This window comes from Stomoxys calcitrans, chromosome 4 (assembly GCF_963082655.1).
Source record: "Stomoxys calcitrans chromosome 4, idStoCalc2.1, whole genome shotgun sequence".
Taxonomy (NCBI): domain Eukaryota; kingdom Metazoa; phylum Arthropoda; class Insecta; order Diptera; family Muscidae; genus Stomoxys; species Stomoxys calcitrans.
Window position 1 is genome coordinate 122,830,973 of NC_081555.1, and position 20,083 is coordinate 122,851,055.

Here is a 20,083-nt window from a genome sequence, read left to right on the forward strand (position 1 = left end):
TTGGATTAGTTTGAAGAATTCACTTCGGATAATGATGGAATGCATTTAGGGCTCAAGAAGACATATATATTAACTTGGAGGTACATTAGCATAAGTGCACTCCACGTACCAAATTATTTATAAATCGGATAAAAATGAAGGCCTATAAATTTTCAAGTACCCAATTCTGGGGAACGGTTGCTATATCTACTTCTAGACCTATCTGAACAGTATTTCGTGTGGTCAAGGCATAAACGTACTTTACATATCATATTTATGTCTAATCAAAGAAAAATTGAGGCTGCTAGAGGCTGAATAAGTCGAAACCGAAGACCTGTTTTTATTGGACCTATATGTCTTTATGAGCCTATCTACACTCCGAGGAGTTTGTTAACAGCAGAAATTCTGCTGAAATGGGACAATAGTAATTATTTGCTAAAATAGCAAACATTTTCTGCTGTTTTCAAATTAAAAAAAAAAAAAAACTAAAAAATGTGGAAAATATTTCGAAAGTGTCTGTTTGCGCTTTTTTTATTCACAAGCGCAATAGAAATCTAGTAAGGAAAGTCAAAAGACGGACGGTGCCGACAGTACAATGCCCTTCACCTGCACTATAAGTAAAAATTGGGAGCTACAGCTTATTCTGAACCAATTTTGACGGACCTCGCCGGATGTCTTCAGATGGATTATTAAACAATCCGCAAAAATGTTCAAACTGTAATAACTTCGGTTGACAATTTATATAAAGGGTGATTTTTTTGAGGTTAGGATTTTCATGCATTAGTATTTGACAGATCACGTGGGATTTCAGACATGGTGTCAAAGAGAAAGATGCTCAGTATGCTTTGACATTTCATCATGAATAGACTTACTAACGAGCAACGCTTGCAAATCATTGAATTTTATTACCAAAATCAGTGTTCGGTTCGAAATGTGTTCAAATTTTGACAAATTTTGTTCAGCGATGAGGCTCATTTCTGGTTGAATGGCTACGTAAATAAGCAAAATTGCCGCATTTGGAGTGAAGAGCAACCAGAAGCCGTTCAAGAACTGCCCATGCATCCCGAAAAATGCACTGTTTGGTGTGGTTTGTACGCTGGTGGAATCATTGGACCGTATTTTTTCAAAGATGCTGTTGGACGCAACGTTACGGTGAATGAACACATTTCGAACCGAACACTGATTTTGGTAATAAAATTCAATGATTTGCAAGCGTTGCTCGTTAGTAAGTCTATTCATGATGAAATGTCAAAGCATACTGAGCATCTTTCTCTTTGACACCATGTCTGAAATCCCACGTGATCTGTCAAATACTAATGCATGAAAATCCTAACCTCAAAAAAATCACCCTTTAGAAGTCATTGTGTAAAATTTCAGCCAAATGGGTTGCCCAAAAAGTAATTGCGGATTTTTTAAAAGAAAGTAAATGCATTTTTAATAAAACTTGGAATGAACTGTAATCAAATATACTTTTTTTACACTTTTTTTCTAAAGCAAGCTAAAAGTAACAGCTGATAACTGACAGAAGAAAGAATGCAATTACAGAGTCACAAGTTGTGAAAAAATTTGTCAACGCCGACTATATGAAAAATCCGCAATTACTTTTCATAGTAAGAATTGCTAACTTAAGGAGCTGAAGAAGTAAAATAGGAAGATTGGTTTTTAGGGGAGCTGTATTAGGATATAAACCGATTCATGCCATATTCGACACGTATGTTAAAGGTCATAGGAGAAGCTGTTGTATTAAATTTCAGCCAAATCGGATAATACTTGCGCCTTTTAGAGGCTCAAGAAGTCAAGATCCCAGATCGATTTATATGGCAGCTATATCAGATTATGGACCGATTTGAATTATTCTTAGCACAGTTGTTGAGTGACACAACAAAAAATCTCACGCAAAATTTCAGTTAAACCGGATAATAATTGCGCCCTCTTGTGGCTTAAGAAGTCAAGACCCCAGATCGGTTTATATGGCAGCTATATCAGGTTATGAACCGATTTGAACCGTTTTTAATACAGTTGTTGGAAGTCGTAACAAAACGCGTTGTACAAAACTGCAAAACTGCAATATTTCAGCCAAATCGGATAGGAATTGCGCTCTCTAGACGCTAAAGAAATCAAGATCCCAGTTAGGTTTATATGACAGCTTTATCAAGTTATGAACCGATTTCAACTATACTCAGCACCGTTGTTGGAAGTCATAACAAAACACCTCATGCAAAATTTCAGCCAAATCGGATAATAATTGTGCCCTCTAGCGGCTCAAAAAGCCTAGATTCCAGATCGGTTTATATGGCAGCTATGTCAAAACGTGGACCGATATAGCCCATTAACAATCCCAACCGACCCACTCCAATAAGAAGTATTTGTGCAAAATTTCAAGCGGCTAGCTTTACTCCTTTGAAAGTTAGCGTGCTTTCGACAGACAAGCGGACGGACGGACATGGCTAGTTCGACTTAAAATGTCATGACGATCAAGAATATATATTCTTTATGGGGTCTTAGACGAGGAGTTACAAACAGATTGACGAAATTAGTATACCCCCATCCTATGATGGAGGGTATAAAAAAGAGTTTTCCGATATGTTTTGTGATATCTTCGGCTGATAGTTCATATATCTTATTCTGCATGGAATTTCAACATATGTCACAATCTCAAATTCACTACCTTCATGAACTTGTTTTCGTTAAATACAAATTATTGGCTTGTTTCGTTTAATATAAATTATTGATATATAATTATTTACCTTGTCTGTTTGGCTGAAAAGAAATGAAATGTCTTCAAATTTCAATTCAATATGGATTGCATGTTGTTTGTTTTTTCTTCAACTTTTTATATGGGTTTAGGCTAGGTTTCTATTGTCTAATCAATTAATTTTTTTTTTATAATTATGCACTTGAAAATTATCAAAACTCATTAGGTTCCATAAGGACGCACTTCTTGTTGGCAGTGAAAATAAAAGCACCCACAATGAGATTACCGAAACTGATACTCCTGTTAGTTTTTAATATAAACTAAATATAAATTATTGGCTTGTTTACTATGTCTGTTTGGCTTGATAGAGCGGAAGATTTTTGAAATTTCAATTCAAGATGGATTGCGTGTTGTTTGTTTTTTCTCCAACCTTTTTATAGGCCGCAAATATTTTTGCTACTGAATGATCCATAAAAACATCTCTATAAATATGAAGTTGGGAAGTGTGGAAAGTATCAAACCTCATTGCGTTTCACTTGGAAGCACTTCTTGTTGGCAGTGAAAAGTAAAAGCATCCACAATGGGATTAGCGAAACTGATACTCCCGTTCGTCTTTACGATATTGGCCTTGAGTGAAGGTAAATTAAGATCCTTCAACCAAAATGTTATTGTAGAGAGAAATATTCCTGGGGAGCAAAATATTCCTGCCTTAAAAGAATCTACACTCCAAGCAGCAGAAGAGATACCTGACTACCAAAAGGCATATGGTACGAAAGCTTATGCTGACGAAAGCAGGGCCCACCTGACTTAAAAGTTCTATATTTTTGTTTTGTTCTTTTATTATTGTTATTATTATTATTAGTCTATAGATATTATAATTCTTACGATGAAGACTATATTCAATATATACAATTACACTTAATAACTACGGATTCAGCAAGCGAATAATTTTACTCTTTAAAGAATATTTGATTTCACACAGATCTCGCTCTCTCTCTCTCTCGCTCAATCTAAATGAGTCATTGTTCGCAAAATTTGTACGATAGCATTCAACATGAAGAAGTTCAAAATTTCGTGTTGGTCTCAGCGGTACGTTTAACTTAATGTGGTCCAATAGAAACTCAGACTTCAGGTTACCATTTAGTACAATACATTTAATATGAAATTGAGGTTCAACATTGTGCGCCGACTTTTCAGCGTGGGCAATTTGATCGGATTTAATATTTTCTTAAAATGTTGTAAAGTATTAAATGTCCAGCTACGTAGCACGAACTGTCTTTGCACAAACTCAATTGATTTTCGGTGGATTTGATAAAAAGGGGACCATATTATTCAACCATATTACAGAATCAGTTGTACCAGCTTTGTATATAAATTTCTCGTAACGATTCCTAAGGAACCATAGGCTTTATTGACCTTAAATATATATGAAATCTATAGTTTAACCTTTGATCTAACCCATTTGCAATACCAACCGACCTACACTAATAAGAAGTATTTGTGCAAAATTTCAAGCGGCTAGCTTTACTCCTTCGGAAGTTAGCGTGCTTTCGACAGATAGACGGACGGACAGACGGACGGACACGGCTAGATCGACATAAAATGTCACGACGATCAAGAATATATATACTTTATGGGGTCTCAGACGAATATTTCGAGTAGTTACAAACAGAATGACGAAATTAGTATACCCCCCATCCTATGGCGGAGGGTATAAAAATCAATTTGTGTTTGTTTGTGTGTTCCTTTAGGCTCAGAAACGTCTGAACCCATTTTCTTGAAATTTTCACTGATTGTGCATAATGACCCCGTGGTGAAAATAGGGTCCTACATTTTTTAATATCTGAAGGGGGATCGGACCCTTCCCCTTACCCTAATTTTCTGAAACGCCAGATCTTGGGGATGGGTGGTGCGATTTAAGCGAAATTTCGTGTGCTCTCTTATAGAAACGTACAAACAAAAATTTAGTATCCAAATTTCGGGTGGGGTACCTAGGGGGGGCGCCCCACCCCAAAACCTACCAAATATATATATACCCCAATCACGACAATATGGGACTCAAATAAAAGGTATTTAAGATGAGAAAACGTATATAATATCCAATTGTCGGACCAAGTGTTTGGGGGACCACCCCAACCCCCAAAACACACTTGATCGGATATATTTACCGACCATTGCAATATGAGACTCAAATGAAAGGTATTTTGCGAGTAAAATACGAATCTGATATCCAAATTTGGGACAAAGTTTGTGGGGGTTCACCCCTTCCCCAAAACACCCGCCAAACACGAATTTTTCACTGATCATGGCAAAATTGGGCTTAAATGAAAGATATTTGAGTGAAGAATACTAATCTGATATCCTGATGTAGGACCAAGTGCTTGAGGGGCCGCCCATCCTCGAGAACATCCCCCAAAGATGACTAATTTACGAGCATAGCAATATGGGGCTCAAATGAAAGGTCTTTGGAAGTAAAGCACGAATCTGATATCAATGTTCGGGAAAAGTTTCTATGGGGCCACCCGACCCCCATAATACTACTCAAACAGGTCTTTGGAAGTAAAGCACGAATCTGATATCAATGTTCGGAAAAAGTTTCTATGGGGCCACCCGACCCCCATAACACTACCCAAACAGGAAGTATTTGCTGACCATTGCAATACGAGGCTCAAATAAAAGGTATTTTAGAGTATAAAACGAATCTGATATATATTTTCAAGTCAAGTCACTGAATGGCCGCCTCATCCCCCAAAACACCACCAAACCGGTCATGTTGGCTGACTATGGAAAAATGGAGCTCAAACAAAGGGTATTTCGAGTAGACCATGAATCTGACATCAACATACGGGACCAACTGTCTAGAGGACGTCTCACCACCACAACAACAAGTAGGACGTATATGCTCATCAAGACAATTTGGGTCTTCAAGACAGTGGAGCTCGATGTTCATAGTTTTTAGGGGCCATACTCCAAGCCGGTTTAAGGGAATGGTATTTGAGATTTGAAAACGAATTTAATATCCAATTTTGAGGCCAATTGCAATATGGGGTTCAAATATATGAGAATAGAGCACGTTGCTCTATTCATAGTTTTGAGGGCCCATATTCCAACCCGGACATATTTGCTGGCCTTTTCAATAAGGGGCTTAAGTGAATGGTATTTGAGATTTGAATTTGATATCCAATTTTGAGGCCAATTGCAATATGGGGTTCAAATATATGAGAATAGAGCACGTTGCTGATATAATTTCAGGGCTTAGCGATTGGGGGACCACCCCACTCCTTAAAACACCTATAAATCGGGAATATTTACCGACCATGTCAACGTGGAGATTAAATGAAAGGTATTGGGCGGTAGAGCAAGACTTGATACCCACTTTCGGGACCAATATTCTGGGAGTCTACCTCTTTCCCAAAATACCCCACAAACAGCAATTTTTTACTGACAATCGCAATATGGGGCTCAAATAAAGGTATTTAGGAGTAGAATACGAATTTGATATCCAAATTTAGGACCATGTATTTAATGCATCACCTCTTCCCCAAAACATCCCCCAAAGGGTAAAAATTTGTCGAACATGCCAATATGTGGCTCAAATGAGTTGAGATTAGAAAACGAATTTGATAACTAATTTTGGGACCATGTGTTTGGGGGATGCCTAATCCTGTAAACTTCCCTCAAAACCAATGTCAATATGGGGTTTAAATAAATAGTATTTGAGAGAACAGCACGATGCTGATATTTTTCAGGGCCAAGTGTCTGGGGACCACCTCACCTCCGAAAACACCCCTAAATCAGACATCGTGAGAAAATCGGGCTGAAATAAAGTATTTTAAGAATGAAGTACACCTTGCATCCAAATTTAAATTCGTACACCAATAAAGATCATATGGGATTCAGATAAAGGCAGTTATATTGTTAAACTGTTTGTCAAGCGATATACTATTTTCGTAGGGTGGTATTTACCTAAAATCTCTTTAATTGTCGAAAATAAATATTCCAAGGAAAATTTTGTTCCATATGAAGTAAAAAAAGGCGCAGCTGAGCGGGCCCGGTCCAAGCAGCTTTTTTTTTTTGGATAAAATTTTTATAAAAGTGTTATGTTATCAGTGATTTCTGTTGTTTTTTTTTTCAAAAACTTATCGTGGAAAACATGGGCACTTCACTGTGAAATGCGAACTTAATCGCCATGTTTAGGGAGCTTGGAATTTTGTTAAAAATGCAATTTGACTCGTAGATTTTCATTAAAGTTTTTTATACATAACACTTAAGGAAGTACGGTGTAGATCACGCTTTTGAGTTTGGCAATGTTCATGTGCTGGTTGTTCTTAGCATTGAGGATTAGTTTGTATCGGAATGGTGGAAAGTAAGGCTTTCTTCTCTCTTGTTAAGGAGAGTTAGAGGACTTATTGAGCCCTGTTTCAATACAAAAGCGTGCTCCACACCGTACTCAATAGTCATCGGGTATGTAGAGCACCTTAATCAATTTGACAAAGGTGCTGATGAAGTTACATGGCGTAACAGATATCGCGATCCACTAACCAGTCAAAGTGTTTTGAATATTAACACACAATTGCTCAAATTTTTATAAGTTCTTTGCTATGCTATTCTTTGAATAGAAGGCATTGAATATGATCTCGAGCCGGAAGATGTTCGAAAAATCACAAAAAAATATAAAATTTCACTAAAATCGGATCAGGAGTAATGGGTTAAAATTTGGTCTTTAAAAAATTTTGAAATTAGTCTAATGATAAAATTTGAGCGGGCACAAAAAAATTAATTGAAATTTTGGCTTTAAAATATAGTCTCTAGATTAGGTTGTCTTTATAGAGCTTTTTGCTGCGATTAAGTTCTTAAAAATTTCATGGTTATTTATTCTAAAAAAAAAATTTTATAGATTTTTTTTTTTTTAATTTTGTCTTTAGAAAAATGTAAATTAATATGTTGTCTATAGAGAAATTTTAAAGAAATTTTGTCTTTAGAAAATAGTTTCGTGTGGGGTCCGACACGTGCTGAAGGTTTGTCAGCGAAATATATTCGCTGATTATTTTTTTTTTTTTTTTCAAAATGTTGTTAAAATTTTTTAGCAAAAATTTCATTAAATTTTTGTTTTTACTAAGAATTTTGATTCAATTTTCTCCATAAAAAAAAAATTAAGGCGGCCCTGGCCGAAGCAAAATGTTGCCTTTGTAGAATGTTATAATTATAAACTATTATCATTTTAAACTATTGGGTTGCCCAAAAAGTAATTGCGGATTTTTTAAAAGAAAGTAAATGCATTTTTAATAAAACTTAAAATGAACTTTAATCAAATATACTTTTTTAACACTTTTTTTCTAAAGCAAGCTAAAAGTAACAGCTGATAACTGACAGAAGAAAGAAGGCAATTACAGAGTCACAAGCTGTGAAAAAATTTGTCAACGCCGACTATATGAAAAATCCGCAATTACTTTTTGGGCAACCCAATATGTTACTAAAATAAAATAAATTCAATTAAATTTTTTTTAGACAAAAAAAAATTTTGGGCCTGGCTTCGAGCCCCCTGGCTACGTCCCTGCCCCCATATGAACCGACCTCCCGATTTGAATTCTTGAGCCTTTACAATCCGTAGTTTTTGTCTGATTTGGTTGAAATTTTGCATATAGTGTTCTGTTATGACTTCCAATAGGTGTGCAAAGTACGGTCCAAATCGGCCTATAACATGATATAGGTCCCACACAACCGATCTCCCGATTTCGCTTTTCGAGCCCTTACCAGCCGCAATTTTTGTCCGATTTGGCTGAAAATTTGCATGTAGTATTCTGTTAGCACTTCCAACAACTCTACCAAGTACGGTCCGAATCGGTCTTTAACCTGATATAGCTCCCATTTAAACCGATCACCCGATTTGACTTCTTGAGCTTCCGGAAGCCGCAACTTTTGTTCGATTTAGCTAAAATTTTGCACAATGTGTTCTGTTACGACTTTCTGCTACTATGCCAAGTACAATCCAAATCGGTCTGTAACCTGGTATATCTCCAAAAAAAAAGCCGTTCTCTCGATTATCCTTGTTCGTTTCCTAGAAGTTTTAATTTTTGTTTGTTTGACAGAAGTTTGATATGAGAATAAAATTATGCCCTTCAACTAAATTTATTTTGTATAAACCCACCACCATGAATTGGGTGGTGGATTCCCATGTTTTGGCCCGGCCTAACTTAGGACGCTCCTATTTGTTTTTTCGATAATTCTACATTTATTAAGTATATCCCTTATCTAGTTTTGGAGATATAACACTTGAAATTTACAGGTTCTCTTTTTTTTAACTATCAAAATTTGCTCTCACTCGCACTCTTTACAGCTGGCAAGTAAAGTAAGCGAACGACTTCCAATCAAAATTTATGCAAATTTTCAAAAATTTTTGAGTTCCCAAACATAGCTATAAGCTAAAATAGTTTTAAATTTTAACGGATTTTCTATGACGCCACCTGTAGGTGAATAGCCGCCCTAAACATCGTTGTATTTAAAGACAGCTGTCAATTGTCGACAGAAAAACTCAACGTAGCAACATCAATTCGGTACAGACAGCACACCCAGAAAAATAAATTTGCTGATGTTAGCAAAAAATATCTGCCAATTGTAAATTCAAAATTTTTAACCCTTGAAAGATACATTTAAAAGATTTTCAACATAAAAACAATAGTTAAGATATTTTCTATACATAAAAGTACTTTCTTGAAAATCCAAAGCCTTGTTTTTGGTGTAAATGCATTAAAATGATTTTAATAGATATTTTGCCAGCAGTTTTTGGAAATGTGGCTAGTTTCAATATTTTAGCATCTGAACACAATAGAAAAATTTTGCAAATTTGTCAAAAATAAATCTGTTATCCCATTTAAACAGACTTTTGCTGCTTTTATTTACAAACTTTCATTGATTTTCGCAGTTTGTTAACTGTATAGCACATGATAAATGAAATGAACAGAAGCAGCATAAAACAGCCCTTACAAACCTCAAGCTTAGTCCGATTTGGCAGAAATTAAGCATGTAGATTTTTGTTATGACTTCCAAGAACTCTGCCTAGTACGGTTCAAATCGGTCTATAATCTGAAATAGCTTCTTGAGTCCTTACAAGCCGCAACTTTCGTCCGATTTGGCAGACATTTTTCATGTGGTGATTTTCAACAACTCTACTTTGTACGGTCCAAATCAGTGTATAACCCAATATAAGTCCCATATATAGCGGTCTCTCGATCATCCTTGTTCGGTTCCTTGAAATTTTTAATTTTTGCTGATTTGCCAGAAGTTTGGTATGCAGAATATAATTATGCCCTTTAACTAAATTGATTTTGTATAAATTTTTGCAGAATCCATGGTGGTGGGTTTCTAAGATTCGACGCGGCCGAACTTAACTCGCTTTTACTTGTTTAGTCTTTTGTGAGACCACAGTAGCACCACACCAAGACTTAGGTGGGAATCGAACCCACGACACCTGCACTGGTTATCCGAGCACGCTACCAACCCGCCTACCGGGGCGTTATCTGTTTTCGCTTGAATGAGTCCGCCATTCCCATAAATCTGGTGTTTTTATACCCACTACCGTAGGATAGGTGGTATATTCGTTTAGTCATTCCGTTTGCAACACATCGAAATATCAGTTTCCGACTCTACAAAGTATATATATTTCGGATCATCGTAAAATCCTAAGACCATTTAACGACGTCCCTGTGTCTGTCCGTCTGTTGTAATTACTCTAGAGCCTTCAAAAATTGAGATATTGTGCTGAAATTTGGCACAGATACATCTTTTTGATGCACGCTGTCAAGTTCTTGAACGGGCCAAATCGGACTTTATTTGGATATAGGGTCTAATGCCCATAAAAAATTTATTTTTCATCCGATTTTGCTGAAATTTGAAACAGTGAGTAGTTTAAGGCTTCATGACAACTGACCCAAATATGGTTCAGATCGGTCCATATTTAGATATAGCTACCATATAGACCGACCTCCCGATAAAGGGTCTGAAGACCATAAAAGCTTTATTTATTACACGATTTCGCTGAAATTTGCAACTGTGGGTTATTTTAAGCATCCCGACATCTGACCCAAATATGGTTCAGATCGGACTATATTGAGGTATAGCTGCCATATAGACCGATCTCCCGATAAAGGGTCTGAAGACCATAAAAGCTTTATTAGTTACCCGATTTCGATGAAATTTGCAACAGTGGGTTATTTTAAGCCTCCCGACATCTGACGTAAATACGATTCAGATGGAACTATATTTAGATATAGCTGCCATATAGACCGATCTCCCGATAAAGGGTCTAAAGTCCATAAAAGCTTTATTTATTACCCGATTTCGCTGAAATTTTGAACAGAGAGTAGGTTAAGACCTCCCAACATCCGACCTAAATATGGTTCTGATCGGACTATATTTAAATATAGTTGTCATATTGACCGATCTGCCGATAAGGAGACTGAAGCACATAAAAGCTTTATTTATTACCCGATTTCGCTAAAATTTTAACGGTATCCGACCTTAATGTGTTTCAGATCGGTTTATAATTGGATATATCTGCCATAAAGACCAATATTTTGTTCTACAAAATTGAATAGTGACATATATATTAGACCACTCATTGCCCGTGCCGAATTTGGGTGCTTAAGTTATCGAATTTTCACAGGATTGTGACGAAATGGGGTTTACATATATACCCGAGGTGGTGGGTATACAAAGTTCGACCGAACTTAATGCCTTTGAAAACGCTTATTGCTTAGGGACTACCGTGTGAGCAGCTTTTTGGTTAACAGACGACGAGAACCAGTAAGTCAGGCCTACTGAATGTCCCTATAGAAATAAACCTTTCGAAGAAGTTGCTAAAAGCAATCCTGGCTAATATTTTGTCTCTTTCATTTCTCTCCCTCTTATGTAACAAAAAATTGTTCACTAGTTCAAGTTATGGCCGCAATTCTAAAGGATTTCCATTTTGAAGCACTAGGTGTATTTTTCTTCTACATTTCTTTGCACTTCAAAATATGAAAATCTAGGATATTTTGCTTACTATTGTAAAAGAAAGAATTTTTATTTATATATATATTTTTTTTTTTAATTTACATATTTAACGTTAAATGCAACAAATTGATGTTACAAAGTTTTTAGAAAATTGCAAGATAAAAGTTTTTGTATAATTTTTTTTTTTCTGGTAATTGTACCTTAAAGGGGAGTTTTAGGCTCCTAAGGTGAATCAGGTTTCCATTTAGCCCCTGTTCTTATTCTTATTCTTGTTTCTCTTGTTCTTGTTCCTGTTCTTCCTCCTCTTCCTCCTGTTCCTTCTCCTCTTTCTCTTTTCCTTTTGCTTTTGGAATTTGGTCTTCTTCTTCTTCTTCTTTGTGGGCTTTTTAGTTGGTTTCTTTACAGTAGCTTTAGTTGTTCCCTCTGCACCAGCTCCAGGTTCTGTTGAACCGCCAGGAGCAGTAGTGACACCGGTTTCCTCTTCGGGAACCTCCTCTTCGGGAGTCTCCTCTTCTTCCTCAGGTGTTTCTTCCTCGGGGGTTTCCTCCTCAGGAGTTTCTTCCTCAGGGGTTTCCTCCTCAGGAGTTTCTTCCTCAGGGGTTTCTTCCTCAGGGGTTTCTTCCTCAGGAGTTTCTTCCTCAGGGGTTTCTTCTTCAGGGGTTTCCTCCTCCGGCGTTTCCTCCGGTGTTTCCTCCGGCGTTTCCTCCGGCGTTTCCTCTGGAGTTTCTTCTGGGGTTTCCTCGGGAGTTTCCTCTGGTGTTTCCTCTGGAGTTTCCTCTGGAGTTTCCTCGGGATTTTCCTCGTCTCCTTGACTTGCGGCCATTGCCACAAAGGCAATTAAAAGTAATAATTTTAACAACCTCATTTTGGATTGTTTTTCCCCACTGAATACTGGAAGTAGTATTACCACCAGAACCCAATGATTTTTGATACTCCATTTGGGCCAAAACTCAGTATTTATACAAATCATAATGAACGTCTTGGCCTCCATAAAACACTGACTATTGGCAAGGGTAGCGAAAAAAGATGTGTATGTCAAAGATAAATAGAAATTAACAAAAATTCTCATTTCTTCTAGGCCAAGCAGCCAAAGCAAATAAACCAAAACTGTGTATAAAACCTTAAAAACACTGCTATTAGATGTTATTCTCAGCATTTGTGAAATATTGTTTTTGATACGTATGCCAATAAACCATAATCATTTTAAAGCGCGCTCTGATACTCTCAAATCGAGCGTATTTGCTTGTTTCAATACCAGTACCATGAACAAGTTGACATAAAGAAATGATAAACAATGGCCTATTTAGTTTTCTAAGAAGGTAAAATGGGTCATATATTTGCCCTAGCCAAACTTTAAAATTGGAATAGAATGTATAGAATTTTAAAAGTTAAGAAAAAGGCATTAAGATATTTTCCAACAAAATATATGAAAATTTTTATATACCACTAGCTGAACGGGGCCAGCTCCGCTGCGCCTTCTTTTACTTTATATGGAACAAAATTATCCTTTGAATGTTTATTTTTGCCAATTGAAGAGCTTTTAGTCCCACATTGTCCCAACTACCTTTATCCGCAATTACCCATATTGCGATGGTCTGTAAAAAATTGTTGTTTGTGGGATATTTTGGGTAAGGGGTAGACCCCCAGAAAATTGATCCCGAAAATGGGTATAAATTTCGTGCTCTACTCCCCAATACCTTTCATTTGAGCCCCACATCGACGTGGTCGGTAAAAATGCCCGATTTAGGGGTGTTTTGGGGAAAGGGGTTGTCCCCCAAACATTTAGCCCTGAATATATATCAGCATCTTTACTCTCATATATCGATACATCATTTATTTGAACCCCATATTACCATTGGCCTAGAAATTGGATATCAAATTAGTTTTCTAACTCAAATACCTTTCATTTAGACTCCTTATTGCAATTCTCAGCAAATATGTCCGGTTTGGGGTATGGACCCTCAAAACTATCAATATCGAGCGCTAGTGACCCAAATTGTCTTGGCGAGCTAATAAGTCCTACTTGGAGGTTTTTATGGTGTTGGGACGTCCCCTAGACAGTTGGTCCCGAATGTTGATATCAGATTCGTGGGCTATTTACAAATACCTTTTATTTTAACTCCATAGTTCCATGGTCGGCAAACATGACCGGGTTGGGGATGGGGCGGCCACTCAGTGACTCGGCCCAGAAAATATATATCAAAATTCGTGTCCTAGTCCAAAAATACCTCTTACTACCCTAAAAACGTTTCCCCAATGTTGATATTAGATTCGTGCTTAACTCCTCAAGAACTTTAATTTGAGCCCCATATTAAAATGGTCTTACGACCGGGGGCATGTTTTTGAGGAAGTGCGGCCTCCCAAACACTTGGTCCCACATTTGAATATCTGATTCGTATTCTACACTCAAATGACTTTTATTAAAGCCCCATATTGCCATGGCAAGTAAATAAGTCCTTTTTGGGGGGTGAACCCCCAGAAACGTGATCTCACATTTGGATATCACATTCGTATTCTACTCGCAATTACCTTTCATTTGAGTCCCATATTGCCAAGGTAGGTAAATATGCCCGATTTAGGGATGTTTTGGGAGTTGGGGTGGTCCCCCGAACACTAGGTCTGACAATTGAATATCAGTTGCATTTTCTAATCATAAATACGTTTAATTTGAGCCCCATGTTGTCGTGATTGGTCTATATATACATTTGGTAGGTTTTAGGGTGGGGCGGTCCCCCTAGGTAACCCATCTGAAATTTGGATATCGAAATTTTGTTTTTAGGTTACTATCAGAGAGCACACAAAATTTGCTTCAATCTTACCATCCATCTCCGAGATTTGGCGTTTCTGAAAATTAGGGTAAGGGGCGGGTCCGCCCTTTCCTTCAGATATCAAAAAATGCTGTACCCTATTTCCACCACGAAAAAATTATGCACCATTTGTGAAAGTTTCAATTTCAGATTTAGATATAGCTCCCATATTAACGTATCGCCCGATTTGCAATTTAATGGCTGTAGTAACTACAATTTTCAACCGATCTGCAAAAAATTTGATATGGATTGTTTTATTACTCACTTAATATATCTGCATGATTTCATTAAAATCGGTTCAGATTTAGATATAGCTCCCATATATATGTATCGCCCGATTTGGACTTTAGTGGCCGTAGTTTCTACAATCTTCAACCGATCTGCACAAAATTTGATATGGATTGTTTTGTTACTGATCTTAATATATCTGCAAGATTTCATTAAAATTGGTTCAGATTTAGATATAGCTCCCGTAATTCTGGACCGATCTGGGCCAAATTAACAAAGGATGTCGAAGGGCCTAACACATCTCACTGTCCCAAATTTCAGCAAAGTCGGATAATATATGTAGCCTTTATAGGCCTAAGACCCTAAATCGGAGGATCGGTCTAGGCAGCTATATCCAAATCTAGACCGATCTGGGCCAAATTGACAAAGAATGTCGAAGGGCCTAACACAACTCACTGTCCCAAATTTCAGCAAAATCGTATAATAAATGTGGCTTTTATGGACCTAAGACTCCAAATCGGAGGATCGGTCTATATGGCAGCTATATCCAAATCTAGACCGATCTGGGCCAAATTGACAAAGGATGTCGAATGGCCTAACACAACTCACTGTCCCAAATTTCAGCAAAATCGGATAATATATGTTGCTTTTATGGGCCTAAGATCCTAAATCGGCGGATCGGTCTATATGGGGGCTATATCAAGATATAGCCCGTTATAGCCCATCTTCGAACTTAACCTGCTTATGGACAGGAAAGAATCTGTGCAAAGTTTCAGCACAATATCTCCATTTTTAAAGACTGTAGCGTGATTTCAACAGACAGATGGACGGACATGTCTAGGTCGTCTTAGATTTTTACTATGATCAATAATATATATTCTTTATAGGGTCGGAAATGGATATTTCGATGTGTTTCAAACGGAGTGAAAAAATGAATATACCCTCATCCTTCGGTGGTGGGTATAAAACGAACAAAACAAACAAAAATAGTGCTGGCAATAGTTTCAAATGTTGCCACTACAATAGTTTCTTGCCATTTTCTTCACTATGAACAGAGTACTACTTTTCCGCCTATTTTTAGGCACAGTTTCGCCGACATTTTTTTTTATATGGAGTTTGACAGCATTCCGCTTGAAAAACCGAACAGAATACTCACCTTATTTTAGGTTTAAAAAAGCTTTGTTCAGTGATCATAATTTATGTGTCTACTACAGGTAATCGAAAGAGTTTCGATTGGGCGCGTATATATATTCTGAAACATGGCCCTAGAAGTCTCAAATAGGCAAAAGCAAAAATAAACATTTTTAAATTGGTGTCTTTCATTTTTATTCCCACCACAGAAGGATGGGGTATATTCATTTCGTCATTCCGTTTGCAACACATCGAAATATCCATTTCCTACCCTATATTCTTGATCGTAGTAAAGAGCTACGACGATCTAGGCATGTTCGTCCGTGTGTATTTTAAAATCACACTACAGTCTTTAAAAATAGAGATATTGAGAAATTTTACACAGACTCTTTTTTTGTCCATAGCCAGGTTAAGTTCGAAGATGGGCTATATCGGACTATATCTTAATATAGCTCCCATATAGACCGACCCGCCGATTTGAGGTCTTAGGCCCATAAAAGCCACATTTATTATCCCATTTTGCTGAAATTTGGTACAGTGAGTTGACATTTTTCTGCTCATTTGGTCCAGAATTGCATATATTGGGTTGCCCAAAAAGTAATTGCGGATTTTTTAAAAGAAAGTAAATGCATTTTTAATAAGACTTAGAATGAACTTTAATCAAATGTACTTTTTTACACTTTTTTTCTAAAGCAAGCTAAAAGTAACAGCTGATAAATGACAGAAGAAAGAATCTAATTACAGAGTCACAAGCTGTGAAAAAATTTGTCAACGCCAACTATATGAAAAATCCGCAATTACTTTTTGGGCAACCCAATAGCTGTCATATAGACCTATCTCTCGATTTAAGATATTGGGTCCATAAAAGGCGCATTTATTGTCCGATGTCGCCGAAATTTTGGACAACCTGATGCGTTGGGCCCTTCAACGTCCTTCTTAAATTTGGCTCAGGGACAGCAAGTTATGTTAGGTCCCTCCACATTTTTTCTGCAATTTGGCCCAGATCGGTCCAGATTTGGATATAGCTGGTATATAGACCGATCTTTTGATTTAATGTCTTGGGCCTATATAAAAGGTGCATTTTATATTCGATTTCGCCGAAATTTTGGACAATGAGTTGCGTTAGGCCCTTCAACGCCCTTCTTCAATTTGGCCCAGATCAGTCTAGATTCGGATATAGCTGCCATATAGACCGATCTCTCGATTTAAGGCTCATAAAAGGCGCATTTATTGTCCGATGTCGCCGAAATTTGGGACTGTGAGGTATGTTAGGCTCTTCGCCATCCCTCTTCAATTTGGCACAGATCGGTTCAGATTTGGATATAGGTGCCATATAGATCGATCTCTCGGCTAAGAATCACTTCCTGATTCGATTTAGCTATGTCCGTCTGTCCTTCCGTCCGTCTGTCCGTCTGTGAGTCCAGGTATTATTGTAATCAAAGTGCAGGTCTTATTTGTTGGGCAATCATTACGAAATTTTGCACATATTATTTTTTTGGTCCAAGGACAGACGCCATTGATTTTGGTAAAAATCGGTTCAGAGTTAGATATAGCTCACATATATAAGTATCGCCCGATTTGCACTTAAATGGCCTTTGTAACTACAAATTTCAACCGATCTGCACAAAATTTGGCACGATTTTGTTACTGATTTGAACATATCCGCAAAATTTTATCAAAATCGGTTCAGATTTATATATAGCTCCCATATCGCCCGATTTGCACTTAAATGGCCTTAGTAGCTACCATTTTCAACCGATCTGCACAAAATTTGGCAAGGATTGTTTTCTTGCTGATTTTAACATATCTGCAAGATTTCATCAAAATCGGTTCAGATTAGATATAGCTCCCATATATATGTATCGCCCGATTTGGCCGCAGTAACTGCAATTTCAAACCGATCTGCACAAAATTTGCCAAGGATTGTTTTCTTGCTGATTTTAACATATCTATCGGTTCAGATTTGGATGTAGCACCCATACATATATATCGCCAGTTTTGCAGTTATATGGCCGTAGTAACAACCATTTTCAAACGATCTGTTTGAAAGTCGGTTCAGATTAATATATAGCTGTCATGTACATATATATTTATATATTGCCCGAATTTAAAATTGTAGGGTAGGTGTAGGGTGTTATATATTCGGCTCCACCCGACTTTTGCCTTTCCTTAATGGTTTATCCCATCTGCTTTTGACAAAAACAAGTGCATTTGTTCTTAATGAATTACTGTTTTTGTTTTAATAAATATTACACAAATAAGTTTGATAACATCTGGAACCGATTGTCACAAAACCGACGCACTAACTATTTGTTTCAGCACTAGCACTTAAACAGCATACGGTTACCAAACCAAAGTAAAGAATTATACTTTAGTTATTCAGCTGCTATTGTAGGGTTTTGAATACGAAATGCTATAATGAGTTTTTTGTATCATAATCGTTTAATAACTATTGAGCGTTTTAATGCTTCATTATGCATCTTTACGGACAGTAAATTTGCCATAAGGGCATTAACAACCAGGACGATAAGGTCACGAACAGTCTTGCAGTGTAAGAAGGAGATTAACGCCTTCTATTCGTGAAAAGATGAAACTATTACTGAAAAGAAGTAAGAAAGAGGTCAGTAAAGCTTTTGGTATCATAACGGGGCACATATGACTACGAGCTCACTTATGCAAAATTGGTGTGGCAAGTCATAGCATGTGTAGGGCATGTGGGGAATATGATGAGCGGTTGGAGCATTTTCAATGACATTGCCCGGCTTTCGCGGCTAACAGACACCGGTACTTGGGTGGGAGCACTATACCAGATACGGACCAACTTAGGGGAGTGGTATAGAAAACAATTAAGGATTTGGTTAGTAGCACAGAATATATATATTATTGATCATCGTAAAAATCTAAGACGATCTAGACATGTCCGTCCGTCTGTCTGTTGAAATCACGCTACAGTCTTTAACAAGTAAAAGCGTGCCAAGTTCGGCCGGGCCGAATCTTATATACCCTCCACCATAGATCCCATTTGTCGAGTTCTTTTCCCGGCATCTCTTCTTAGGCAAAAAAGGATATAAGAAAAGATTTGCTCTGCTACTAGAGCGATATCAATATATGGTCCGGTTTGGACCACAATTACATTATATGTTGGAGACCTGCGTAAAATGTCAGCCAATTCGAATAAGAATTGCGCCCTTTGGGGGCTCAAGAAGTAAAATAGAGAGATCGATTTATATGGGAGCTGTATCGGGCTATAGACCGATTAAGACAATAATACACACGTATGTTGATGGTCATGAGAGAATCTGCCGTACAAAATTTCAGGCAAATCGGATAATAATTGTGACCTCTAGAGGCTCAAGAAGTCAAGATCCCAGATCGGTTTATATGGCAGCTATATCAGGTTATGAACCGTTTTGAACCATAATGGGAACAGTTGTTGGATGTCATAACAAAATACTACGTGCAAAAATTCATTCCAATCGGATAATAATTGCGCCCTCTAGAGGCTCAAGAAGTCAAGACCTAAGATCGGTTTATATGGCAGCTATATCAGGTTATTTACCGGTTTAAATTATATTTGGCACAGTTGTTGGATATCATAACAAAATACTACGTGCAAAAATTCATTCCAATCGGATAAGAATTGCGCACTCTAGAGGCTCAAGAAGTCAAGACCCAAGATCGATATATATGGCAGCTATATCAGGTTATGGACCGATTTGAACCATATTTAGCACAATTGTTGGATATCATAAGAAGCTATTACGTACAAAATTTCATTCCAATCGGATAAGAATTGCGCATTCTAGAGGCTCAAGAAATCAAGACCCAAGATCGGTTTATATGGCAGCTATATCAAAACATGGGCCTATATGGGCCATTTACAATACCAATCGACCTACACTAATAAAAAGTATTTGAGCAAAATTTCAACCGGCTAGCTTTTCTCCTTCGGAATTTAGCGTGCTTTCGACAGACAGACGGACGGACGGACATGGCTAGATCGACATAAAATGTCGCGACGGTCAAGAATATATATACTTTATGGGGTCTCAGACGAATATTTCGAGTAGTTACAAACAGAATGACGAAATTACAATAGTATACCCCACCCTATGGTGGAGGGTATAACAATAGAGATATTGAGCTGAAATTTTGCACAGGTTCTTTCTTTGTCTATCAGCAGGTTAAGTTCGTAGATGGGTTATATTGGACTATATCTTGATATAGCCCCCATATAGACCGATCCGCCGAT

General features: G+C 37.3%; 2 protein-coding genes across 3 annotated transcripts in view; one reads left to right on the forward strand and one right to left on the reverse strand.

Annotated features, from left to right (window-relative positions):
* Nucleotides 1–20,083, forward strand: part of LOC106095973 (serine protease gd) — a 277,246-nt gene that overhangs the window by 210,203 nt on the left and 46,960 nt on the right. The gene's annotated exons all lie outside the window — the stretch shown is intronic.
* On the reverse strand, nt 11,910–12,567 carry LOC106095975 (protein TsetseEP-like). The gene has a single exon (XM_013263460.2). The coding sequence runs from the start codon at nt 12,528–12,530 to the stop codon at nt 11,910–11,912; it is 621 nt and encodes a 206-aa protein (XP_013118914.2). The 5' UTR covers nt 12,531–12,567.